This window comes from Podarcis liolepis (genome assembly GCF_965112155.1).
Source record: "Podarcis liolepis genome assembly, chromosome: 2".
Classification (NCBI taxonomy): domain Eukaryota; kingdom Metazoa; phylum Chordata; class Lepidosauria; order Squamata; family Lacertidae; genus Podarcis; species Podarcis liolepis.
In genome coordinates, this window is record NC_139555.1 from 114,025,272 (window position 1) to 114,051,667 (window position 26,396).

General features: G+C 48.5%; 1 protein-coding gene across 8 annotated transcripts in view; it reads left to right on the top strand.

Annotated features, from left to right (window-relative positions):
- DDR1 (discoidin domain receptor tyrosine kinase 1) overlaps positions 1 to 26,396 on the top strand; it is a 116,203-nt gene that overhangs the window by 61,917 nt on the left and 27,890 nt on the right. For 7 of the 8 annotated variants that reach the window (XM_083491427.1, XM_083491430.1, XM_083491431.1 and 4 more), the window contains exons 2-10: positions 12,123 to 12,248; positions 15,959 to 16,061; positions 17,351 to 17,579; positions 20,562 to 20,709; positions 21,138 to 21,240; positions 23,330 to 23,516; positions 24,825 to 25,071; positions 25,270 to 25,422; positions 25,566 to 25,729. In XM_083491427.1, the coding sequence (XP_083347553.1) occupies positions 12,170 to 12,248; positions 15,959 to 16,061; positions 17,351 to 17,579; positions 20,562 to 20,709; positions 21,138 to 21,240; positions 23,330 to 23,516; positions 24,825 to 25,071; positions 25,270 to 25,422; positions 25,566 to 25,729 (1,413 nt within the window). In that variant the 5' untranslated portion in view covers positions 12,123 to 12,169. Of the gene's footprint in view, positions 1 to 1,496; positions 1,520 to 12,122; positions 12,249 to 15,958; positions 16,062 to 17,350; positions 17,580 to 20,561; positions 20,710 to 21,137; positions 21,241 to 23,329; positions 23,517 to 24,824; positions 25,072 to 25,269; positions 25,423 to 25,565; positions 25,730 to 26,396 lie in introns of those variants that run through there. The other variant, XM_083491425.1, reaches the window with a different exon arrangement.

Consider the following 26,396-nt stretch of genomic DNA (forward strand, 5'->3'; position numbering starts at 1 on the left):
ACACCGCTAATTCACAAAGAAGCTGTCAAAGCGGTTCACGACAACTGTACACGAAACTACACGATACAAAACCATATCAGTAAGTTAAAATCAGAGAAATCACATAGCTGCGGTGGATGTATAAGACCGATGGAATAGAAAAGTTTTCAGCAGGTGTTAAAAGTTAGGGTGGTCTCACGGCTTCATTTCCAGCCAGTGCATATCCTGTAGCTTCCTGCTGAAATCCTGCCACTATTCATACCACAAATGCTGTGGGTTTTTCTTTTAGTTGTCCTGCTTTTATTGTGATGTAGCTTCTCCAGACAGCAGTAGTGTGGTAGCATTGGGCAAGCATTGCAGGGCAACTAAGATAAAGATAAAAAAAGATAAAGGACCCCAGGCCGGTTAAGTCCAGTCAAAGGCGACTATGGGGTTTCAGCGCTCTTCTCGCTTTCAGGCCGAGGAAACCGGCATTTGTCCACAGACAGCTTTCCGGGTCATGTGGCCACCATGACTAAACCGCTTCTGGCACAACGAGACACCGTGATGGAAGCCAGAGCGCATGGAAATGCCATTTACCTTCCCGCCGCCGCAGTACCTATTTATCTACTTGCACTGGCATGCTTTCAAACTGCTAGGTTGGCAGGAGCTGGGACTGAGCAACGAGAGCTCAATCCGTCGTGAGGATTCAAACCGCCGACCTTCCGATCAGCAAGCCCAAAATGCTCAGTGGTTTAGACCACAGCGCCACCCACGTCCCTGCTAATAAAGCAGAAAGAGCCACCAACACAAATACATTTTTACATCAAGAACGTTTCAAACAGCAAATGGGACTTACTGCACTGCAGTATAATTTGTACTGCTCAAGTGTAGCTGGCTCAGACCCCATATATTGGAATGAAATGGATTGCTTCTCCTCTGGGTTTTACAATTTGTGCCGCGAGCCAAGTTCTTAGGAGCATTTATCAAACCAAATGAAGAGAAGATGAAAGAATTGGATGGAAAGGGCGATCTAATTAAACAGATGATACATATGAGCATCTAAATGCTGATTGGTGGATTCTTTCATGAGGCCGGATCATGAGATATCATGTCATAATTTCCAATTCACTTCCAGCTCAGGTTTTTTTTTAAGTATTCACTGGCTGAATCCTGGTTGACCTTGCTGCACTGCAAGGAACAGAAGGAGACTACCAAAAAGTGTCCTGGGACAGGCTTCGGGGGGGTGGGGTGTTAGTATCGAAGAGCACTTCCAGATTACCTGAATGAACATTTATTCTGATTTGCTTGCAGGGAGGTTAGATGACGTTGCATCAAAGCAGGTGTTATCTCACACTTTCCACTGCCACTTACCCTCGCCACTTTCCTTACTGGGGTCTTTGGGGGAAGCGGGTTTGTATTTCAATTATAATTTTGTTTGTATTTGTATTTCAATTATATTTTTGCAACCTGAATTTGCCAGGATGTGGCTGAATCTTACTGGAAGATAGCGACAGTCTTGAAGTACATAGAGCAGTTAAGATGGACAACTTTCTTACAGGCCCGTCTCCTGTGACTTTAACATTAACCTGTATATTATTGTTATTTATCATTATTATCAGTTTCACAATAGAACGATGGGTGTGTATGTGTGTCCTCCAAACATCTATATTGGGACTAATGCTTTTTCACATGTTCATAAATGGTGGAGATTGGGGATAACAGACATCTTCTGGTGTGGACTAAAAGGTAAAGGTAAAGGGACCCCTGACCATTAGGTCCAGTCATGGCCGACTCTGGGGTGCGGTGCTCATCTCGCTTTATTGACCGAGAGAGCTGGTGTACAGCTTCCGGGTCATGTGGCCAGCATGACTAACCTGCTTCTGGTGAACCAGAACAGCACACGGAAACACCGTTTACCTTCCTGCCGGAGTGGTACCTATTTATCTACTTGCACTTTGAGGTGCTTTTGAACTGCTAGGTTGGCAGGAGCAGGGACCGAGCAACGGGAGCTCACCCCGTCACGGGGATTCGAACCGCCGACCTTCTGATCGGCAAGTCCTAGGCTCTGTGGTTTAACCCACAGCGCCACCCGTGTCCCGCTGGTATGGACTACAACTCTCATAGTTTCTGAACGTTAGCTATGTTGCCTGGGGCTGATGGCTGGAGTCTGGAAACATCTGCAGAGCATCACATTTGTTACCTGCGAGCCATAACCTGGTTGCATTTGCTGATGATATCAAAGCTAGCAAATTTTGATATTTGAAAGGAACAGCTTTTTCCACCTTCAAATAAATGGGTGAATTAAAAATTGAGATGTAGGTGAATTGTCGTGAGTCCTGGGTGCTTCAAGTTTCTGGGTGCAAATCTGTGGTTTTAGGAACGGAAATCTGAGCTGTTCACAATACCTGACTTTGTGTTTCATGGTGAAATGCGAAATCTCACAGTGGAATCTGAACTTTGCAGCTGGGAATTGCACATGACTTGACATTCCAGCAGTTGCGAGCTTCTGAAATGTGTGGCTTGCATCTGTCCTTCTGAATGCACCTCTTCCTGGTTCATTTTGGCTAGAAAACGATCTGACCTTTTTGCTATAAGGGGTATTTTCATAGCCTTGCTTAATTCTTCCATCCATCCTTGTTTTCCTCCTGGGGAATGTTGTTTGCTTATGCAGTTAAGCCTGTTGCTAGAGATTGGCTTCTCTCTGTATGTGTGAAAGCTGAAGGGCAAAAGTCTAGGAAGGGAGTGGTGAGTTATGTTAAGTGGAGGTTTTTGTGTGTGAATATTGGAGAGGAGACAAGCATTTTCATTCTCTCTGCAAGTTCAACGTATCTAAGAACTTGGGGGGGGGGGAATGCAAAGAGCTGGGTTTAGAGGAGTGCGAAACTGCCTTCTTTCTTGGACCAGCAGTCTCCAGAACGGACATACAGTGCTACCTTGGCTCTCAAATGCCTTGGTTCTCAAACAACGTGGAACCCAAACACTGCAAACTTGGAAGTACGCGTTCTGGTTTGCGAACTTTTTTCAGAAGCCGAATGTGCTCCATTTTGAATGTTACACTTCCGTTTTGAGTGTTATGCTGAGGTCTGCCTGATTTTGCTGTTTATTTTGCATTTTTGCTTTTGTGGCTCTTTGTTTTGTTTTTGTGGCTGTGTGGAACCCAGTTCAGCTACCGACTGATTGATTGTGTCACTGCAGTACATTGTTTATTGCTTTCATTTATGGATCAATGGTATCGTTAGATAGTAAAATTCATGTTAAATTGCTGTTTTAGGGGTCGTTTTTAAAAGTCTGGAACGGATTAATCTGTTTTGCATTACTTTCTATGGAAAAACGCTTTGGTTTTGGAACCGACTTCTGGAATGGATTAAGTTTGAGAACTAAGGTACCACTGTAATCACTCCAGACTCAAAAAAAATGATAGGGAAAGCTGATTGTCCCCCACCTGACCACTCCATTGTCAAAAATGAAAGGTTGCCCCCCCCATACTTTTTAATAGCCTGGCTGTGGATGTGGAACAATAAGGGCTTGCCGAATGGACCATTCAGCTGGTCTGCATTTAAAACTTCCTTGGAATGCAAGTCACATTCTGCCCAAGCTGGGGTCCGGAGATAGTTTTGCTCACTCTCACCCAGAGCACATATGACTCTTAGATGATTTGGAAAGTTGGTGCTCTGGAGGAAGGAGGAGGAGGAGGGATGGGTGGTTCTGTCAATTTTGGTTCTTCTCAGCTTCTCGTTTTTCCACTGTTTAGCTTACCGCACTTCCACATCGGTTTGCAATATATTTTTTTAAGGCCTTGTGAAAATTCCACACCGGTTTGCGGAATTCTTTCTTTAAAGGCCTTCTGAAAACGAGTGAACAAACAAATAAATAGTACAGTAGAAATAAATAGTACAGTGTATGTATTTTTCTACGTGTTAATGCAGCTGGAGACTGTACTTGGTGGGGCAGTGCAGCCAGATGGGTGGGGTGTAAATAAAAGAATAATAATAATTCAGGGTAATTCAGGGAAGTGCCAGTTTTAAAGTACAGTGGTACCTTGGGTTACAAACCCCTCAGATTACAAGCTCTTCAGGTTACAGACTCCACTAACCCGGAAGTAGTGTCTCAGGTTAAGAACTTTACCTCAGGATGAGAACGGAAATTGTGTGGCAGCAGCGGGAGGCCTCATTAGCTAAAGTGGTACCTCAGGTTAAGAACGGTTTCAGGTTAAGAACATACCTCCGGAATGAATTAAGTTCGTAACCCGAGGTACCACTGTATGGCCTTTGTGTTTGGTCTACGAACGCCTAGGGACGTGCAAGCTGAATCAAATCTCTCCCCCATCCCTAAGAAAGACACAGGCAGTCTTTTTGGGGTGGGTGGGGGAGCATAGAATCATAGAATCATAGAGTTGGAAGAGACCACAAGGGCCATTGAGTCCAACCCCCTGCCAAGCAGGAAACACCATCAGAGCACTCCTGACATATGGTTGTCAAGCCTCTGCTTAAAGACCTCCAAAGTAGGAGACTCCACCACACTCCTTGGCAGCAAATTCCACTGTCGAACAGCTCTTACTGTCAGGAAGTTCTTCCTAATGTTTAGGTGGAATCTTCTTTCTTGTAGTTTGGATCCATTGCTCCGTGTCCTCTTCTCTGGAGCAACAGAAAACAAGCTTTCTCCCTCCTCTATGTGACATCCTTTTATATATTTGAACATGGCTATCATATCACCCCTTAACCTCCTCTTCTCCAGGCTAAACATGCCCAGCTCCCTGAGCCGTTCCTCATAAGGCATCGTTTCCAGGCCTTTGACCATTTTGGTTGCCCTCCTCTGGACATGTTCCAGTTTGTCAGTGTCCTTCTTGAACTGTGGTGCCCAGAACTGGACACAGTACTCCAAGTGAGGTCTGACCAGAACAGAATACAGTGGCAGTATTACTTCCCTTGATCTAGATGCTATACTCCTATTGATGCAGCCCAGAATTGCATTGGCTTTTTTAGCTACCGCATGGAAGGGGAAAGAGTGGGACGTAAATTTAATAAATAAAACCAGAGGTTAAAGGACCTCGGCCTCCGCCGCAGCCTCCGATCGTTTCCCTTGAGCAGGGACCCACGATGACGTCCGGCTCTATAGCCTGTTTAATATAATGGTTAATTCTCTGCTGGCAGGGAGTCAGGACTGTAGGGCATCCACAGAGCTTTGCAGCTTTCCACAGCAGGCCAGTTAAGCTGGGCTGGCACTGGGATCCCAGCTGCCGGGCATTCTTGCCTACATAGCTGGGATTCCTTGCCTTCCTTACCCCTTCAGCGCATTTTGCGGTTCCCCCCCCTTTCTTTCTCCAGGAGATCTCTGGGTTGCAGGGGGTTAAAAACCATCTGGGCGACATGAGGACACCCTCAGCTGCTGACAGGAGCTGGGGGTGGAGTGGGGTGGGCAAGGGACAGCAGCAGCAGCAGCACCCCAATTTGTTATCTGACGGACGTCCCTGCAGGGGATACCCTTTAATCCCGCTGAGGCTTTAATATGAGCCAGAGTTTAGCCCCGTAACATGTTTTTAATGTTTAGAGTTCAGCCCAAGGCCACCATTTCAGGTTTAAGTACATTTCAGTGGTGGGTTGGTGGGAAACTCATAGCAAAGTTCAGTGGTCTGCTCTTGAGTATATATTTGTGGTTTCTCTGCACGGTTCAGTTTCCCCCTCCTTATCAGTAATAATGATGATGATATAATAGAATCATCATCATTAACAACAACAACAACAAGAAGAAGAACAACAACAATAACTTCGTTCTACCTCTTCTCCACAACAGCAACAACAACAATAACGGCGTTCTACCTCTTCTCCAACCTGCTCTTGGACAGGTTGGACAGCTTTTACACTGTTTTAAAAACATTATTATTAATACTACAGTGTACCTCGGGTTAAGTACTTAATTCGTTCCGGAGGTCTGTACTTAACCTGAAACTGTTCTTAACCTGAAGCACCACTTTAGCTAATGGGGCCTCCTGCTGTCGCCATGCCGCCAGAGCCCGATTTCTGTTCTTATCCTGAAGCAAAGTTCTTAAGCTGAAGCACTATTTCTAGGTTAGCAGAGTGTGTAACCAGAAGCGTATGTAACCTGAAGCGTATGTAACCCGAGGTACCACTGTACAGTGGAACCTTGGAAGCCGAACACCTTTGAACTCGGACGTTTCTGTTCCCGAGCGATCAAAACCTGGAAGTGATTGTTCCGGTTTCCGAACAATTTTCGGAAGCCGAACATCTGGGGCAGCTTCTGATTGGCTGCAGGATGCTCCTGCAGCCAATCAGAAGCTGCGCCTTGGTTTTTGAACTGTTCCGGGAGTCGAACAGACTCCTGGAATGGATTAAATTCGAAAACCAAGGTACGACTGTATTATTAACATTTCTTTCCTGCCTTTCATTTAGGACACGTATAACTCCAGATTCTCTCTCCCCCACCCTTGCAATTTATCCTCACAACAATCCTGTGAGGTAGATTAGGTTGGGCACAGTGATAGTTGCTAGCCCAAACTTCAACCAATGAGCTTCAGGATTTTTAAAGGTCTTTGTTGGGGTTGCTGACTTACAGTTTTCAGCGTTATAGGTTCTCCAGAGAAGAATCACATTAAGGACCGTGTTCTGCCTCCTGCTTCCTCTGAAATCTGGAATGGAAAACCTGTGGCTCCCAGATGTTTGCTCCCAGTTCCCATCAGCTCCAGCCAACATAGTAAAGGACGATGGAAGTTGAAGTCCAGCAATACACCCCTGCTTTAAACAGACCCAAACAACACTAAAGGAAAGCATTTTTTGTATATGGGATGAGTGCATCTCCATCACTACTTGATACCATTGCATACCCAGGATCATTTGTTATTTGTTTGCATGTTTATTAGGGTCGCCATATGCCCAGAATTTCTTGGACATAGTCGGAGTACGACAGTCGGAAGCAGTGTCCAGGCGGAAATTGCTGAAATGTCTGGGGGAAATCCGGACATATGGCAACCCATGTCGGAAGTCTAGATTTTGCCGAAGTTCCTTGAAAATTGCTCAAAAGCTTTATTATTATTTTTTGAAAATTTTCAAAACAAAAATAGAAATGAGAAGCTTAACAGCTTTGGCCAAAAAGAAAAAAAGCTCAACAACCTTTGTGTCCAGATTTTCACTTTTTGAAATATGGGAACACTAATGTTTATAAACCACATTTCCATATAAAATACTGCAAGCCGGCATCCGACCGAAAAACACACAGGGCTGCGTTAAATACAACAAGAATGGCAGATGTTAGTTTAACCCGAGGGAAACGGAAGGTGTGGGTGGCTTCTTGGCTGGGGTGGCACCCCAAATTTCACATAGCCCCTCAACCCCCTCCTGATCCACACCCATGGGAGATGTCCTATAGAATCGTAGAATTGTAGAATTGGAAGGATCCCTGAAGCTCATCTGGTTCAACCAGTTCAAACTATTTGCCTTACTAACCCAGATTTGACTATATTGACTGGTATTTGCTCTCCAGGTTTTGGAGCAGGATCTCTCCCCCCCCCCCCCTAGGTCTGAGACCTTCTGCATGCAAACATCTGCCCTACTGTGTACTATAATAGGTCCATCTTTTAGAGGGAGCAGTCGCTGTTGAAAGTCTGAAAATTTCCCGGCCCTGGAGTGTGGCAGTTTCTCCCGATTCTTCTACTAGATATGGGATTCCTCCTCCTCGTTGAATCCGAAGGGGGGTGTCCCCGATCAATGCCTTGATTCATCCCCCTTTTCCCTTTCACTGTGGCACCCCCTTGCCCCACGGCCTGTCAGCTGCTGTTTACTAGCCTTAGATCAAGGCAGCTGTTGGGACATTCCAGCAAAGGATTGTGGGAGCAGCTGGCCTACAGCCCTTTCACCCTCACCCACCCCCACTTCACCCACCACCCCCAACCTACTGGTCAAGAAACAGCAGGAGGGGAGTGTGGCCTGGGTTCCTAGGAAACAGATTTGGATCCCTGCGACTGTTTCTTAGGGAAGCTGCGCCGAGTTAGTGGAGTGTTTATTCGGAACATTTCCCCCTCACCATATGAGAACGTCTTATGAAGGAACGTTCTTTGAAATGCCCCGTGTCTTGTAGAGTGTGCATACTCTGATTATTAAGCAATTTGAGCCACTCATTAACTGGAAATGTTTTGGCCTCTGCCTTTGAGCCAGTTGCCCACACATTTTGGGGAGAAGGCGTTTCCAGAAACAGTGGTACTGATGGTGCTTCAGGATGGTTTGTTTATTGAGCATTCTTCCTGATTCATTTGCAGAGATTAGACGACTGTTCATTCCAATTTATTCTTTTTTTGTGTGTGGGGAGGTTAGATGATGTTGCATCAAAGCAAGTGTGTCTCGCTGCCTTTCCCCTTCCCCTTATTGCGAAAAGTCTGAATTTTGGGTGGGTGGGTTTATTGCTTGAGACGTCCCAGTCAGCCATAATTGCACAACTGGAATCTGCTAAGTCTGTGATTCGAAACAATGACAGCCTCAGGCCTGTATGGATGCCACAGCACTGAGGACTTAAAATTGAGGGGCTGATTACTTTTTTAAAAAATGACCAGGGACCAGGGGTGGTAAAATCTGTGTGTGTGTGTGTGTGTGTGTGTGTGTGTGTGTGTGTATTCTTTGCCTCAAACCTTTCGCAATCTGGATCCTTCTCCCTCCAGAGGTGATTCTTTTCTTGAGAAAGAAGGTTCCCATTTTGTGGGAATCACCTGGCCTGCAGCCAAATATGTGACTAGGCTAGTCAGATGAAAATGTCATACAAATTGTGTAGAAATATTGGTTCTGAAGCAAGTGTTTCGAACTGCCCTCTGGGGGCTGAGGTGCATAGAGACCAGAAATGCCTACTCAGACATATTTGAATTTTGATTCAGATAGATAGATAGAGAGATAGAGAGATAGAGAGATAGAGAGATAGAGAGATAGATAGATAGATAGATAGATAGATAGATAGATACCGTATTTTTCGCTCTATAACACGCACCCGACCATAACACGCATGTAGTTTTTAGAGGAGGAAAATCCGTAGGCATGCCACCCGTAGGCATTCCCTCCATAACACGCACAGACATTTCCCCTTACTTTTTAGGAGGAAAAAAGTGAGTGTTATGGTGCAAAAAATACGGTAGATAGATAGATAGATGATAGATAGATTATAGAGTGCAGTGATGGGGTGGGGAGGTGTAGAAACAGACCCCAAGAAGAAATATTTAGGGAGAAAGAAGCTGCCTCAGGATGGGACCCTCAGAAGAAAGACCACTGAAGGCTGAGCATGCTAAGTGTCCACAGAAAGTCATTGAGGAGGAGGAGGAGAAGAAGAAGAAGAAGAAGAAGAAGAAGAAGAAGACAGATAACCCGGTGGAATGGGAATGGAATGAAGTATCCTGGAATGGGGCCTAGCTGACTGGCTGGTACCCTGAACTGGAGTTCCCCGCTTTGCCTCATTTTGTTTTGCTTGTCATCACTTTGACGTTGAAACGGCTTGATCAGGGCCTCTGGCAAAGGTCCAGTTGTATTACTCAAGAGCCTTTAAACTGCTCATGACGTAAATCAATAGGGTTGAGGTGCCCACCAGTTGATGAATCAAATGTTGTCAATTGACTGTCCTTTAATGACCACGGTCAACTATTATCAAATAATCTGAGGCTGCCGTCGGGTAGATACTGGTTCAGTGTTTTAATTTCATTGCTTAATTGCATCTGACAGCATATGGGGGGGGGCTCTTTCCTCCCCAGTTTCCTGCAGGTTCCTCTTGCTCTGCACTATTAGCACAAAACTAGATATTACTGTACTAGCAAAAATGTGGGTTTCTGAATCCCAGTGACAGCTTCGTTTATGGGAAAATAGCTTTGTTGCCTGCTGCGGGTGGGGGAAGGACCCATTTAGAGCAGAGATGAGGATGGGGAGTGGGGAGGCAGAGGGGTTTGTGGTCTGGAGAAGGGAGTGTTGGCGGGGGAGAGGCCTGAGAGACATTTCCTTCTTCCTGTGCGTGGTCTGAAAAAGACACATTGCGTGGAAGCCTTGCTGAAGCGAAGTAGGTCTGGACCTAGCCAGTACCTGGGTGAATATCCACCTGGGAGCCCAAGGCTGACTTGGCCAATGGGAGAAAGGCAGTATATAAATGCAATTAAAGAAAAAGAGAAAACCCAGTTGCCTCACGAAACACTTCCTCTCATCTTGGGTTCCAGGTATATATTTGCCTTGCAAATACAGAGTGGGAAAAATGGTGGGTGGAGACAGAGCTAAGTGCTGCCTTCTCACCAGAATTGCTTTTCATAATCAAAGCAGCAATGGGGACTTAAATTTTAAAATGGCCTTGGTCCAGTATATCTGAAGGAGCGTCTCCACCCCCATCGTTCTACCCGGACACTGAGGTCCAGCACCGAGGGCCTTCTGGCGGTTCCCTCACTGCGAGAAGCCAAGTTACAGGGAACCAGGCAGAGGGCCTTCTCGGTAGTGGCACCTTCCCTGTGGAACACCCTCCCACCAGATGTCAAAGAGAACAACAACTACCAGGCTTTTAGAAGACATCTGAAGGCAGCCCTGTTTAGGGAAGCTTTTAATGCTTGATGTATTATAGTATTTTAATATTCTTTTGGAAGCCGCCCAGAGTGGCTGGGGAAGCCCAGCCAGATGGGTGGGGTATAAATAATAAATTATTATTATTATTATAAAATTATTCATTTGCTTGCAATACCTGCTTTCGCCCTTTGCCGTTTTATAGCTGCTATTTTGCACGTTTCATTTCTGTAATTATACATTTTTTCAAAACGTGTCTCCTTGCTCTGCCCTTGAAGCTCCAAGACCAATATCACTCAGACCCAGTCTCCCAGTTGCTTGCCTTTTTACATACAACTCCTCCGGGGGTGGTACTAGCTGCTAGATTCCTCCTCTGTAGTCTCAGTGTTGTATTTGTCCAACTCAACAGGGTCGAGGATGGGACACGACACACCTAGAATTAGTTGGCTCCTGCCTGTCCTCTAGCCACCTTACCTGTCCCAATGGGCACCAGCCAACGCTGCCTTAAACCATGGTTCGTCATTGGCTTACGAATCATGGCTTGTTAGGTACATTCAGCTAAGTTTTATGAGGGTGGCACTGTGGTCTACTGTCCTACCTGGGACACAGGTGGTGCTGTGGTCTAAACCACTGAGTCTCTTGGGCTTTCCGATCAGAAGGTCAGCGGTTTGAATCCCACGATGGGGTGAACTCCTGTTGCTCTGTTCCAGCTTCTGCCAACCTAGCAGTTTGAAAGCACACCAGTGCAAGTAGATAAATAGGCACCCCTGTGGCAGGAAGGTAAACAGCGTTTCCATGCACTCTGGTTTCCGTCACAGTATCTCGTTGCGCCAGTAGTAGTTTAGTCTTGCTGGCCACCTGACCTGGAAAGCTGTCTGTGGACAAACACCGGCTCCCTCGGCCTGACAGTGAGATGAGTGCTGCAACCCCATAGTCGCCTTTGACTGGACTTAACCGTCCAGGGGTCCTTTACCTTTACTTAGAGCAGGCTCATTGAAATTAACGGTTACAGCCAAGTTAGGTTCATTGATTTCAGTGGGTCTCCTCTAAGGGAAACTCAGCTGAGTGCCACCCGATGAGTCTGGATTCGGACATCACACAAAGCCAAGCTTAATTGTGGTTTCTCAGTTTGTTTCTCTTGCAGAGTGAAACAGGAGCGATTGGGTAGTGTACTGCTTATTTGCAATGAACAATGGCCAGTTCTAATAAATAGTGGCATTGTTTGACCCCACTGGAACCCATCTCCTCAATAGCTGACCTAGTCACCAACTGAGTTACATTTATTTTTTTAGTCTGGTCAAACACTCATTCCTGTAAATCAGCCTTGGGGTCTCCCAAATGCACCAAGTTCGCTCAACCACAAATTTGGCATCTAGCCTTTCTTGCCTGCGATAATCACGTGTTTTGCTGCTGTCAGTGTGTCAGCGCCAGTCCACTTCTGGCCTGAATAGGGAAGCCAAGACAATGGCAGGATGCTGGTGACTCCTGAGCATGGAATGTGTGCTATTCACTAGCACAGAGAAAGTGCCTGACCCTCGGAAGCGGAGGGTTGCCCATTCATGTTGAGTCACCTTGCTGTCATACTCTGCTATCTGTGCGAGACCCGCATGTGGTTAACTGTTATCTACTTTTTTTGCAAACAAGGCATGAAGACTCAACTGTCGGTGTAATCATCGCAGAGCCCAGAGAGCATGGTGGGACTCGCAGCACTTTGCTTGCTGCTCTCGGCGTCCCTCGGTGCCTCGGAGTTGGAAGAGCACTTCGATCCAGGTGAGTTGGATTCAGGTGAGATAGGCTGTGACCTGTTGGTTGAGGAACGGGAAACTGGAGGGTTCCTTGGTGAGGTGCTGAAATGTGGTGCAGAAGGAGCACGAGCTTACGGCATTTTATTGGGCAGAAGTGATGGAGATATGAAGGTCGGGCGAGAGGGCAAGGCCAAGTATAAGATGGAGACCCAAGCAAGGAAAAATGAACTCAGGGCAAGGTTTTTAGGGGGGTGTTGCCAAACTGCCATCCGGCAGGCCTTTCTTCTATGTTGGTTAATCCCCAACATAGTTTTGTCCGATGCTTCTATCTTGTTTCTGATGCACAAATGTGAGAGCCGTTGGTTGCTTGTGAAACCAAAATGGCGCCATCTTTGCACACAAGAGGGAGGCGAAAGCTCTGGAAGCAGCCTAGTAGGGAATGAGCACCCTCAGTGGCCATGGAATGTGTGTGTGGGGGGAGACGAAATGGAGTATCTCAGAGAAGGGCATTGCTGACTGAATGGAACAATGAATAGGAACACTCCACTGCAACATTTTGTTGCAGGTTCTACTCGTAAGGATACTATCTATCTATCATCTGTCTGTCTGTCTGTCTGTCTGTCATCTGTCTGTCTGTTTCCTGCAGATCAGGACTGGGGAACCTGTGGCCCTCCAGATGTTGTTGGACTCCAGTTCCTATCGGCCCGAGCCAGCCTGGCAAATGGACAGCAGTTGTAGTCCAATGACATCTGAAGAGCCAAAGGTTCCCCATCCTCTCTGCCCATGAAATAAGCTTCACCGTCACATCTTGCAGCAGTGGATTCTACATTGTGCAAGGAAGTCCTCCTTGCTGCTGTTGTCTGTTCTGAATTTCTTGTTTCATTCTGTGCCCTAAAATTCTAGCATCACCAGAGGGGATTTAAGAAATTAAAAAAGAACCTCTAGCCGTTTTCTCCACACCATTCATAATATTATGAACTTCTAACATATCATATTTTTAAATATTTTATTTTTTTGGTATACTAAAAATCCCCAAGTGCTTTAGCTCAGGCGCGTCCAACAGGTACCGTATTTTTCGCCCCATAGGACGCACTTTTCCCCCTCCAAAAATGAAGGGGAAATGTGTGTGCGTCCTATGGGGCGAATGCAGGCTTTCGCTGAAGCCTGGAGAGCGAGAGGGGTCGGTGCGCACCGACCCCTCTTGCTCTCCAGGCTTTGCGGACCTCTCCACAAGCAGCGGGAGCCAGCGCTGGGCTCCCACGGCTTGCAGAGAGCTGCCTGTTTGGGGGCTGGGGTCGGGGGAAGCTCGGGCTTCCCCCGCCCCAGCCCCGCGCCTGGCGGGGAAATAATTTTTTCCCCTTTATTCCCCCCCCAAAAAACTAGGTGCACCTTATGGGACAGTGCGTCCTATAGGGCGAAAAATACGGTAGATCGTGATCTACTGGTAGATTACTGGATGTCTGTGATGGATCACTGGTAGATCATTGGCTCCCCACAAAGAAGCTAAAGAACTTTGGCTCCCCTTAAAAAAAAGCCCTGCACCCTCCAAAAGCGGGCTTTCCTCCTTCCTAAAAAAACCTCAACAGCTTTGAAAAAAAAAGGGGGGTAGAGTGCAGTCTTTTGGGAGCTGGCCACCCTGTGCTTCAGTCCAGCCTTATTATTTTGGTTAGCTTACCTTTTTCTGCCTCTTTCACCAACCCTGTGATTTCCCTTTTGAAATGGAGCGTCAGCACAGCATATAGGATTCCAAAATGGGACTACATCATACATAATATATGAAGGGCAGCATTATGATGCTGGCAGTTTTATCCTCTCCGTCTTCCCTAATCACCCCAGCATGGAATTTGCCCTTTTGGCTATATTCCAGAGTATCACAAAGTGTTCCAGACAACGGAACATTGAGCTGAAAGCTTGCAGAACATTAACAGAATGTTAAAACTTAGCGTGTCTCTAGAAATGTACATCCTTGGGTTTTTTTTAAAAGCGTCCACCTCTTGTGTGTGAAATTAGAGCACCCTCTGGTGGAAGTCGTTGACATCCAGTACTATGTGTTCTGCTTTTTGTAGGTAGGACAGTAAAAATAGTAAAAAAGGTAAAGGACCCCTGGACGGTTAAATCCAGTCAAAGGGGACTATGGGGCTGTGGCGCTCATCTCGCTTTCAGGCCAAGGGAGCCGGTGTTTGTCCACAGACAGCTTTCCGGGTCATGTGGCCAGCATGACTAAGCTGCTTCTGGCTAAACAGAGCAGCGCACGGAAACGCCGTTTACCTTCCCACCGGAGCAGTACCTATTTATCTACTTGCACTGGCATGCTTTCTAACTGCTAGATTGGCAGGAGCTGGGACAGAGCAACAGGAGCTCAGTCCATTACGGGGATTCAAACCACCGACCTTTTGATCGGCAAGCTCAAGAGGCTCAGTGGTTTAGACCACAGCGCTACCCGTGTCCCAGGTAGGACAGTAGCCTTATGTTTGTCTGATTCTTGAATTTTTCAAAAAGGAATTGCACAGTGCAGGGCCTGCCACACTAAAGGCTTGATCCCCAGTGAAGGCCAACTGAACCTCAGGAGGCTTGACACCTCAGAGGATCTCCGTTACTGAGATGGAGCATACGGAAACAGGCAGTCCCTAAGCTACTTTGAGCCCAAGTTGTTTAGGGCTTTGTGGATTAACATAAGCACCTTGAAACAGGCCTGATCGCAAACAGACAGACAAAATGACTTTCGATAGACAGGGCAGTTTACTCAGATGTAAGTCTCACTTTTTTCCTGGCAGGGCATATTCCCACGATACACAGGACAAACTGAGAATATAGAGAACAGCTTAATTCAACACAGGACGGTGCTAGAATGTGGCTGCCATGTTTTTATGGTGGCGGCCATCTTTTCCCGCCCCCTCAACCATTTTCAAAATGGAGTCCCAAGGCCTGTGTTCTTCAGTGCCTTTGGGCATCAGTATCTACCCAAGCCTGCCTTTTGGTAGTGTCAGGCCTGGTTATAAGAAGGGACATGTTAAGAAGGGAATATGATTGTGCATGGTGTAGAGAAAGTGGATAGGAAGAGGTTTTCCTTTCTCTTGTCTCATAATACTACCGCTTGGGGGCTATACAATGAAGCTGAATATTGGAAGTTCTAGGACAGAGAAAAGGAAGTGTTTCTTCACACAGAACAGGGTTAAGCTATGGAATTCTCTCTCACAATTAGCAGTGATGGGCACCAGCTTGGAGCTCTGCTGCGTTCGTGCTGATCATTCACTTCATAGTCAGCTCGTTGCCCGCTGTGGGCGGGGGGGGGGGGGATGGATTCTGGTATAGATGGGTCTCTTTGTCCTGATGTGGCAGAGTTTCTCTTATGTTCTCAAGTCTCATTAAAAGCATCCCATCCTAGGTTAACTTGCAACCCCTTGGTTTCAATGTGACATACTATAATTAGAATCATAGAATCATAGAGTTGGAAGAGACCACAAGGGCCATCGAGTCCAACCCCCTGCCAAGCAGGAAACACCATCAGAGCACTCCTGACATATGGTTGTCAAGCCTCTGCTTAAAGACCTCCAAAGGAGGAGACTCCACCACACTCCTTGGCAGCAAATTCCACTGTCAAACAGCTCTTACTGTCAGGAAGATGTTTTGCGGATCAAGCCAGTATTAATAGCTCATAATTTTTGCAGAGGGGTGTGTATAATGCAAAGGGGTCATCTTTGCTCTTCATTCTCTCGCTTCCTTCCCCCTTTGCAGCTAAGTGTCGCTATGCATTGGGCATGCAGGATCGCACCATCCCGGATGAGGCCCTCTCAGCCTCCAGCTCGTGGTCCGACTCGACGGCCGCCAAACATAGCAGGTGACGATGGCCTTTGAAATTTAAAGTTGTAACTTGTTTTCCCCCCTTGCAGTTGTAAAATACATCGCAGTTGTACACAGTTGTACCCTCATAGACCTGACTAAGGTCTTTTGACCAGGTCAGCTGGAAAGGACTGTTCATGCTGTTCAATAAGATAGGATGCCCGCCCCAAGCTCCATGATGATGATGATGATGATAATAATAATAATAATAATAATAATAATAATAATAATAATAATAATAATTTATTTGTACCCCGCCCATCTGGCTGAGTTTTCCCAGACACTCTGGGCGGCTTCCAACAAAGATTAAAAATACATTAAAATGTCACACATTAAAAGCTTCCCTGAACAGGGCTGCCTTCAGATGTCTTCTAAATGTCAGGTAGTTGTTTATCTCTTTGACATCTGGTGGGAGGGCGTTCCACAGGGCGGGCGCCACTACCGAGAAGGCCCTCTGCCTGGTTCCCTGTAGCCTCACTTCTTGCAGTGAGGGAACCGCCAGAAGGCCCTCGGCGCTGGACCTCAGTGTCCAGGCAGAATGATGGAGGTGGAGATGCTCCTTCAGGTGTACTGGACTGAGGCCGTTTAGGCCTCCCACATGTCTTCCACGTGAACAAGTGCGGCACTGTCCAGTATGACTGTCGTTCTTGGACCCCTTCCCTATAAAGAGCAGTGTGAAATACGGCCGTGTTCTTACCCCAACGCTCTTTGGCGTAGTCTTCCTGTTGCCCTCTTATTCCGTCAGCTCAACGTTGTGAACATGCATCCAAGGAGGGATGGGGGGGGTCTGCTTAACCTGGCGTGCGAGGAAAATAGCATGCAAGAGGTGCTAGGTAGAGATAAAGGGACCCCTGACCATTAGGTCCAGTCATGGCCGACTCTGGGGTTGCGGCTCTCATCTCGCTTTACTGGCCAAGGGAGCTTCCGGGTCATGTGGCCAGCATGACTAAGCCACTTCTGGCGAACCAGAGCAGCGCACGGAAACACCGTTTACCTTCCCGCTGGAGTGGTACCTATTTATCTACTTGCAGTTTGACATGCTTTTGAACTGCTAGGTTGGCAGGAGCAGGGACTGAGCAACGGGAGCTCACCCCGTCACGAGGATTCAAACTCCTGACCTTCTGATCGGCAAGTCCTAGGCTCTGTGGTTTAACCCACAGCGCCACCCGCATCCCTTGCAAGAGGTGCTAGGGAGACTTAAATGTGATTTGTGAAATCTGCCCCTTCCCAAATACAGGTTCGTTAACATATCCACCTTTCTGTCTTCTCCCTTTTCTTGTTCTCTAGGTTGGCGCTGAGCGAGGGAGATGGAGCCTGGTGCCCTGCAGGACCCGTCTACCCTAACGATGCGGAGTACTTGGAGATAGACCTGCGGCGGCTGCACTTCTTAACCTTGGTGGGCACGCAGGGTCGCCATGCGAGCGGTCACGGCAAAGAGTTTGCCCGCTCCTACCGGCTACACTACAGCCGGGACGGGCACCGCTGGATGCCTTGGCGGGACCGGTGGGGCAACGAGGTAAGCAAGGGGTGGAGCTAAAGTGAGCACAGGTGAAGGCAGCCAATGGGAGGCGGGGAGGTGGGGCTAGCGGAAGGCGTGGCATTCACCGCTCGTGTGATCAGATGTTAGGCTAAGTTGCAATGTCATCGCTTAAAGAAATATTAGTGGACGGCTACAAAATGTGGAATCGCATATATGGGGTAAATTTGTATGATGGCGTAAATTTGGTGAATTTCAGAGGCTTTATTATGGCAGAGGCTTTATTATTCATTAGGGATGCGGGTGGCACTGTGGGTTAAACCACAGAGCCTAGAACTTGATGATCAGAAGGTCGGCGGTTCGAATCCCCGTGATGGGGTGAGCTCCCGTTGCTCGGTCCCTGCTCCTGCCAACCTAGCAGTTCGAAAGCACATCAAAGTGCAAGTAGATAAATAGGCACCGCTCCCGCGGGAATGTAAACGGCATTTCCGTGTGCTGCTCTGGTTCGCCAGAAGCGGCTTAGTCATGCTGGCCACATGACCCGGAAGCTGTACGCCGGCTCCCTTGGCCAGTAAAGCAAGATGAGCGCCGCAACCCCAGAGTCGGCCACGACTGGACCTAATGGTCAGGGGTCCCTTTACCTTTACCTATTATTCTGTATTTTTTAAAAAAATCTTTAGCAGGTAAAGATTTCATTTTTCAATGATCAAAATTAGATGGATTTTCATAAAATAATCTTAATTGCCAGGCAACCTTACTGTTATTTTAGGGCAGAGTTTGAAACGTTTAGAGATGCACTTAAAGTAGTTGCCAAGGGAAGGGAGGTTCCAGGTGTTTGATGGGAATGGAGCAGGTTGTGTCAAAGGTTTTTATCTGGGCTTGCTTTCAAGGCTTACAGAGCCCTTTGGAAATCTGTAGCAAAGTCTTTTTCTTACTCAGGTGGAAAACCTGTTTCTGTTCTGCCCTGCTTCAGACTACAGGTGGAGTGTGCCTTTTCTCAGCAGATAGCATAGATGTTGGGAAAATGCCCGGGGGGGGGGGGGCTGCAAGCCCCCGAAACTCTGAGCATCCTTCGGTATGTGCAGCTCTGGAAAAGGCACCTCCCTTCTCTTCTAGTGTGCTTCCTAGTGACATATACCAGCTGGTGTATGCACACTAATCTTCTGGCATAACGCAGCAAGAAGAGTGAGACATCGTAGAGCTAATCTACTATTTAGTGACACACTATGTACAGACAAGGGACGCGGGTGGCGCTGTGGGATAAACCACAGAGCCTAGGACTTGCTGATCAGAAGGTCGGCGGTTAGAATCCCCGCGACGGGGTGAGCTCCCGTTGCTCGGTCCCTGCTCCTGCCCACCTAGCAGTTCGAAAGCACGTCAAAGTGGAAGTAGATAAATAGGTGCCGCTCCGAAGGGAAGGTAAACAGCGTTTCCGTGCGCTGCTCTGGTTCGCCAGAATCGGATTAGTCATGCTGGCCACATGACCCGGAAGCTGGACGCCAGCTCCCTTGGCCAATAAAGCGAGATGAGCACCGCAACCCCAGAGTCGGCCACAACTGGACCTAATGGTCAGGGTCCCTTTACCTTTACCTTTATGTACAGACAAAAGCATAATGGCATCCGAGAGAACAAAAAGAAATAAATAAAAGCGAAAGTACAGTGTAATAGTACCTGCAGCAGAAGAGATAAGACTCTCTTCCTTTCCCAGGAGGAGTGAAATTGCTAACATCAGGTGTGGTGTTGCTGCTTACTTCACCCCCCCCATCAGTTGCATCGCTGGAATTCGAGGGGGCGAGGTGAGACAGTGGTGCACGGTTGTCCCTGTGCAAACACACCTGCCAGAGCCAATCTGGCCCTCCTGCTGGTGCGTTCGCACTGCACCACCCTCACCTCTGCCTTGCCCCTACCTCTCCGCCTCCTGGTAGGGAGAAGCGATGCAACTGACTGGAGGTCAGTTGAGCTGCAACGTCTCACCTACGCTGCCCGCTACTGAGAAAGGCGTATTTCATCATGGGAACCCCCACTCCACCTGCATTCCGGAGGGGGACAGGACTAGAAACCGGTTTTGCAGCCAGCCTCTCCACAAAAGGGGAATCCTGCACATGGGAAAACAGCATGTCAGGGAGAAGGCTGGGCAAGAACCGTTCTTGATGACCTGTAGTTTTCTGTTTAGATGGAGTTTTTCGCTCTCTGAGGTGGGAGAGCCCAGAAACAGGTTTACATCTCTTTGAGGACTGGCTCTGCGTCTAATACAGTGGTACCTCGGGTTTCATACGCTTCAGGTTACAGACTCCGCTAACGCAGAAATAGTGCTTCAGGTTAAGAACTTTGCTTCAGGATGAGAACAGAAATTGTGCTCCGGTGGCGCGGCAGCAGCAGGAGGCCCCATTAGATAAAGTGGTGCTTCGGGTTAAGAACAGTTTCAGGTTAAGAACAGACCTCTGGAACGAATTAAGTACTTAACCCGAGAGAGGACCTTTCCTAGTATGGTAGGCTGATCTCTTTGCTTATGCGCAACTTCCCAGGTATAGTCCTGATATTGCACTGTACGCTGCCTAAACCAGAGATGGCTAGTGTGACTCCCTCCAGTTGTTTCTGGACTACAGTGGTACCTCGGGTTAAGTACTTAATTCGTTCCAGAGGTCCGTTCTTAACCTGATACTGTTCTTAACCTGAAGCACCACCTTAGCTAATGGGGCTTCCTGCTGCCACCGCACCACTGGAGCACGATTTCTGTTCTCTCCCTGAAGCAAAGTTCTTAACCCAAGGTAATATTTCTGGGTTAGCGGAGTCTGTAACCTGAAGCGTATGTAACCTGAGATACCACTGTATAGCTTTTGTCATCCCTGATGGATTGGGCTGATGGAAGTCTGAGTTCAGCAGCACCCGGAAGGCCACAGGTTGTCCATCTCTGGCTTTAAAAACTCCACCAATGTCTTTACTCAAATGCCAGAACTCCGAATTGCCATTGCCTGCGCAGGTTCCCGAGCAATGACAGAAAACTAACTTCCTGCCCCTTAGGTGATTTCGGGTAATGAAAATACAGAAGAAGTGGTGCTGAAGGACCTGGGCCCCCCGGTTATTGCCCGTTACGTCCGCTTCTACCCACGTGCGGACCGAGTCATGAGTGTCTGCCTGCGCGTGGAGCTCTATGGCTGCGTCTGGAAAGGTGAGCCGGCTGATTTATTTTGTCCTTGACGCAACAACACGGTCCAGCTCTTTTCCTGCACTCACATGCATATGCAGAGCCGGTGCGAGGTGGTGGTTAGAGCAACCTTCCCCAACCTTGGGTCCCCTAGATGTTTTCGGACTACAATTCCCATCATCCCAACCCTTTGACCAGGCTTGCTGGGAGTTGTAATTCAAGGAAAATATCTGTACATCATCAGGTTTGATGGTATTAGGTTAGATAGACCAACCGTCTGACTCAACAGAAGGCTCCCTCGTATGTTCTTGTTTTCCTCACCCCCTCTCTGTACACATGCCCTTGGGGTTTGCTCCACATACCCAAAAGCCTTTGCTGCACATGAAGTTTGATCCTCCTGAGGATCAGGAGCTTGAGGTCTTCTTCTGAATGTGTTTGTTTCCTTCCACCAGATGGACTTCAGTCGTACACGGCTCCTCTCGGCCAGGTCATGCCTCTAGTTCCAGAACCAGTCTACCTGAATGACTCCACTTACGATGGGCACAGCGTCAGCAAGTGAGTGAGTGAACATCCCCGCCCACCTGTTGTTGAATTCTGTGCTTGGGTGGCCCTAAAAGCACGGCAATCCCAGCCTGAAACTTCAGCTTCAAAGGGTGGGTTCAGATGACTAGGTTAGTCACATGACAGCAGGAGACATCACATGATGCGTCTGGTTATCTGAAGATTTCATCACCTGTCAGTTCACTGGGCTATTTTAGACCGACCAGCCTTCCCTCAACCTGGTGGTCTTCAGGTGTTTCTGACTACAACTCTATCAGCCCTTACTAGCGTGGCCAATGGCCAGGGATTATGGAGTTGCAGTTAAAAATGTGTTCAGAGGTTTTGTTCAGGAGAAAACAGGAAGGGAACTTCTGTTTGGTCAGCTTGTGGATGGGGCTGCAAGCCGATTGTGTGACTTCACCCAAAGAGAGTTTCTCATTGTGTAATAGTTGTGGAGTTCAAATAGCCGGAAGCTCAGGGTGTCATCTGGGGCAAATCACGTTCTCAGCCTAGGTTGCCTTTTTTATAAAACGGAGGTGAGATAGGACTATGACAGTATTTGTGCTGGGAAAAAATGCAGATATGAGCAACAAGAACATTAACAGAAGGAGGGCCCAGCATTAGGTGGGCGACCCATAAAAAGTAAAGGTAAAGGGACCCCTGATCATTAGGTGCAGTCATGACCGACTCTGGGGTTGCGTCGCTCATCTCGCTTTATTGGCCGAGGGAGCCGGCGTGCAGCTTCCAGGTCATGTGGCCAGCATGACTAAGCCGCTTCTGGCGAACCAGAGCTACGCACGGAAACGCCGTTTACCTTCCTGCCAGAGCGGTACCTATTTATCTACTTGCGCTTTGACGTGCTTTCGAACTGCTAGGTTGGCAGGAGCAGGGACCAAGCAACGGGAGCTCACCCCGTCACGGGGATTTGAACCGCCAACCTTCTGATCGGCAAGTCCTAGGCTCTGTGGTTTAACCCACAGCACCACCCGCATCCCTGGGTGACCCATAGTGATAGATAACTGCATGAGGAAAAGGAAAGAAGAGAAGATTGGGGCTGAGCGAGAGAAGAAAACTAAATAACGGTGTCTAAAAATTATTAGCTTCATATTGGCCACCTGCCTTATTACACCTTCTGCCACACCAGCCACATTCTGAAAATATTGAGGAACCTTCTAAACGCTATAGCTCTGCTGCGGCAGCCAAGTTTTCTGTCTTCTTGATCCTGTTGTGTAGCTGTAGCATCGAAAGACCCGTAGCCAGGATGAAGGCACAACTGTGTGAGTCTTTCCCAAGGCATGGGGCCTTTTCTCTCCTGCATAGGCAGCCTCACCTGTCTGGTTCTGGAGGAGCCTGAGTCTCACAGGGAAAGCAGGTAGCAAGTCAAAAACACATCAGAGGAGAGCGAGAGCATAGATAAGGACCTTGGGCAGCTCCAGGTAAACCATACTGGCTGAAGCATCCTCCTCTTGGTATCTGCCTTAGGATTATACATTGGCCAGCAGGGTCCCCTTGGAGCTGTCCAAGGTACCGTTCTCATCCGCTTTCTCCTTTGTGACTTGCCTTCCTGTGAGCCTGCCACAGAAGATGTTGTCTCAGCAGGGAGCTGGAGCCAACCAAAGCCTCCTGTAGGCTGCCAAGACCTGGAGCGCATTCAGCTCTGGAGGAACCGACTGGGCGGTTAAAGGAGCCCTTGCTTATTTTGCAGTCTTTGACTTCTGCAAGGCTGGGAAGCTGGAGACACTCAGGGGACTCGTTCTCTGATCAGAGGATGGTGGAAGGGCTGCTGTGTCTTCCAGCCAGCCAGGTGGGCTCCAGATAATTAAGCACTGACAGCTTCTTCCCTGCACCCAGGAAACAGGCTGAATCTTATTTGTATCTTATTTCTCCACCTGCTAGATCCCTGCATTGCTGATCATGGCATTGGCCATACAGTTGCAGGTCTTTCAATTTTATGTCAATATTTAGAACGAACACATAGACATGCACTCTCCTTCACACTACTGCGACGTTTAAGGGGCGCCTTGGTTCGACCCAAGTGCCCAGTGTTTTCTTTTCCCCCTTAGTGACTCCCTTGCAACTCTATTATTTTCCATTCTAACCACAGCTTGCATTTTGGGGGCCTTGGCCAGCTGACCGATGGGGTGATTGGCCTGGATGATTTCACCCACAACAAAGAGCTGCGCGTCTGGCCAGGGTACGACTACGTAGGCTGGAGGAACAGCTCTTTCCCCAAGGGCTTCGTCGAGATGGAGTTTGAGTTTGACCAGCTCAGAGCCTTCACTTACATGAAGGTAAGCGAGTGTCACGGTTGGAGTCAGGTGCGGGCCAGCAACAAAAACAACAAGTCACCTGAGACCGGTGCAGTTAGTCCTTGGTTCGAGGAAGCAAAACTCAGCTCAGGCCTAGTAGTCTCAGCAACTCTTTCCAGGAGGTCTTGCCCCAATGAAGCAGTTGCCAGGACTGAAGGAGAGGGGAGCTGGTTGTAGTAGTAGCGGGAGACACCCTATATTCTTCAGCAGCCTGTCTCCACTGCCTCTTGGCTACTCTCCCCTCCAACCTCTGCTTCAGCCTCAGAGTCAGAGTCTGAACTGCTCTCTGCCGCAGCCTCTTCCTGTTCACTAAACCCCGTCGCCTCTCCTGCTGCTGACATCTCCCCCTTCTAGTCTGCTCCCTCTTCTCCCTCTAACCACCCATCGTCATCCCACCAGCCTCCTTCTGTAGTTTTCAGATAGACGCGCTGGCCTTTAACGCTTGGGAACTGTGTAATCGGAACCCACCTTCCTCCTGTGACAAATAAGGAAAACCTGTAACATGAACAGCTTTTTAAGCCCTCTTCCTTCCTTACAGTCACAGGTGCCGAGTTGCGCCTAACATGTGTTGGGGGGGGGGCTGAAGTCCTGCGATGTGCATTGTGTGTGTGACATCACACGTGTCATCATGGGCATTGCACGCTGCTTGCGTGATGACTTTCACATCGGGAGAGGCTGACCAGGCCTCCTTCTGATGCGACATTCACACGCTGGTCTGCACGGCGTCTTCCCACACTTCATGGCCTGGGGTGTCTTCCCGCCAGGCCTCCTCTGTCCCCTCAAGATTGCAGGGGCTGAGCTCCATCCTAACAGACATGGGTGTGTGTGTGTGTGTGTGTGTGGCTGTAGAGGCCTCAGCCCTATAGAGCTGGCCCACTTCCTCACATGGTTTGGGGAGGGTTGTGAAAAGCCCCTGAGACTCGTGGCCCTGTGAGAACTCATGGGAGCCTCCCAGAGGCCTCACATGACCCAGAGCCCTGTAAGCAAGGCGAAAGGCTTAGAAGTGTTTTTTTGTGCAGGGAAAACCCTGTGGGACACCCCACAAAATCTCTCGAGAGCCCCCAAAGCCTGAAAAGTTAAGGGTCTCCCTTTCTATTTATTTATTCATGGTCCGTGTAAGCTTGTGATCGCGTGAGTCAAATGAGCGTTCGGTTGCGATCGACCTATAGACGATGATGGGGATGGCAGGGGAATACGCTTGCTTTGAAATGGCCTCTCCTTTTGTCACCGCGCCTCTAACCCTCTTCTTTTCCTCCCGCTGCCCCAATCCAACCTCCCCGCCCATCCCAGGTCCACTGCAACAACATGCACACGCACGGGGTGAGCGTCTTCCGGCAGGTGGACTGCCTCTTCAAGCGCAGCCTGGCCACGGCCTGGGAGCCCACGCCTGTCTCGCAACAACTCGCCGTGGACGTGAGGGATCCCAGCGCCCGGTCCCTCACGGTGGACCTGGGAGGGCGGCTCGGCAAGTTCGTCCAGTGCCACTTCCACTTTGCCGGCGAGTGGATGCTTTTCAGCGAAGTTGGCTTTCTCTCTGGTGAGTTGGGGTGGGTTGGTTGGCTGGGCGCAGAGCCATTCAGGTGGAGAGCAGAAGAGGCTGAGCGAGGTTTGAACCCTCATCTCCCAGGTCCTGGCCCAGCGCTCTAATTGCCATGCTACAATTGTTGCTACAGTTATTTGTCGTAACCACTCCTTTTGTCACTTGGTTATCCTTCGCATTCCCTTTTCCTTCCAGATGTTGTGGATGACCCCTCCTTCTCCGCATCAAGCCATCGCCCTCCTGTGATTGCTCTACCTCACCCCTCGGGCCACGACACTCCCATCTCACCGGCTCTGGGTTCTGCGCAGAGCGAAAAAGCCAACATTGGCTCAAACCTCACGCTCCAAGGTGAGTAGCCCTCAAACCAGAGAGCAAAGCTACCTAAGGAATAATTTCACCCACCTGAGCCCAAAATTCCACCTGTTTCAAAATGGCGGCGCTTGGAGGCCATGAATGGACTTTATCATTATTTTTCTCTGTTTCTTTTTAAGATCTGGAAAGTCAAGGGGAACCAAAATCAGGGCAGCCCATTGCAAAGGACGACAACAGCAACACCTCCATCCTGATTGGGTGCCTGGTGGCCATCATCCTTCTCCTATTGGTTGTCATCTTCCTCATCCTCTGGCGGCAATATTGGCAGAAGATCTTGGGGAAGGTAAGCTGGGCTGCATCACGGGAAGGATGATGCAATGGGTGGCCATGGTTTCGATGGCCCCAAATTAAGGTGGTCTTACCGATTCGGAGTGGGCAACTTAAAAATCTGCATCCGCTTAAGGGCATTTAAGACTTTGTCAACTCAGCCCAACTTCTGCTGGCTAAGACACACCTGATTGCATTGATTGGAAATAGAATCTTACTTTTAGACATACTGCTATAAAGGTTGTTTTTAAAGCATGTAGAATTAAGGATCGCTCCCCTGTTGAGGAGCCCACCTGCTGCGTCTCTGCATGACTCACTGATCAGGGTAGGGCCTCTCACTCAGTGGGAAAAGGTGGCTTTGGATGCAGTAGGGCACCTCCAGTGAAAAGGATATCAGCTAGAATTTTCTCTGCCCGAGACCCTGGAAAGCCTCTTATCCTCTCAACAACCCTGCGGAGTAGGTTGGGCTGAGTGATAGTGCCTGCCCCAAAACCAGCCCGTTAGCTTCATGGCCATGGGGCTTTGTATGCCGGAGCCTTGTCCGGAATGACACAGGCTTTCTTAGGTTTGCTGGGATTCTGGGGTGCACTTGTAGGGCACCCTTAAAAGGCTACAAGGGGCACTAGGCCTCTTGGGCCCAGCTAACAGTCTACCTGAATGGGAAACAGTTTCAGAATGTGCCC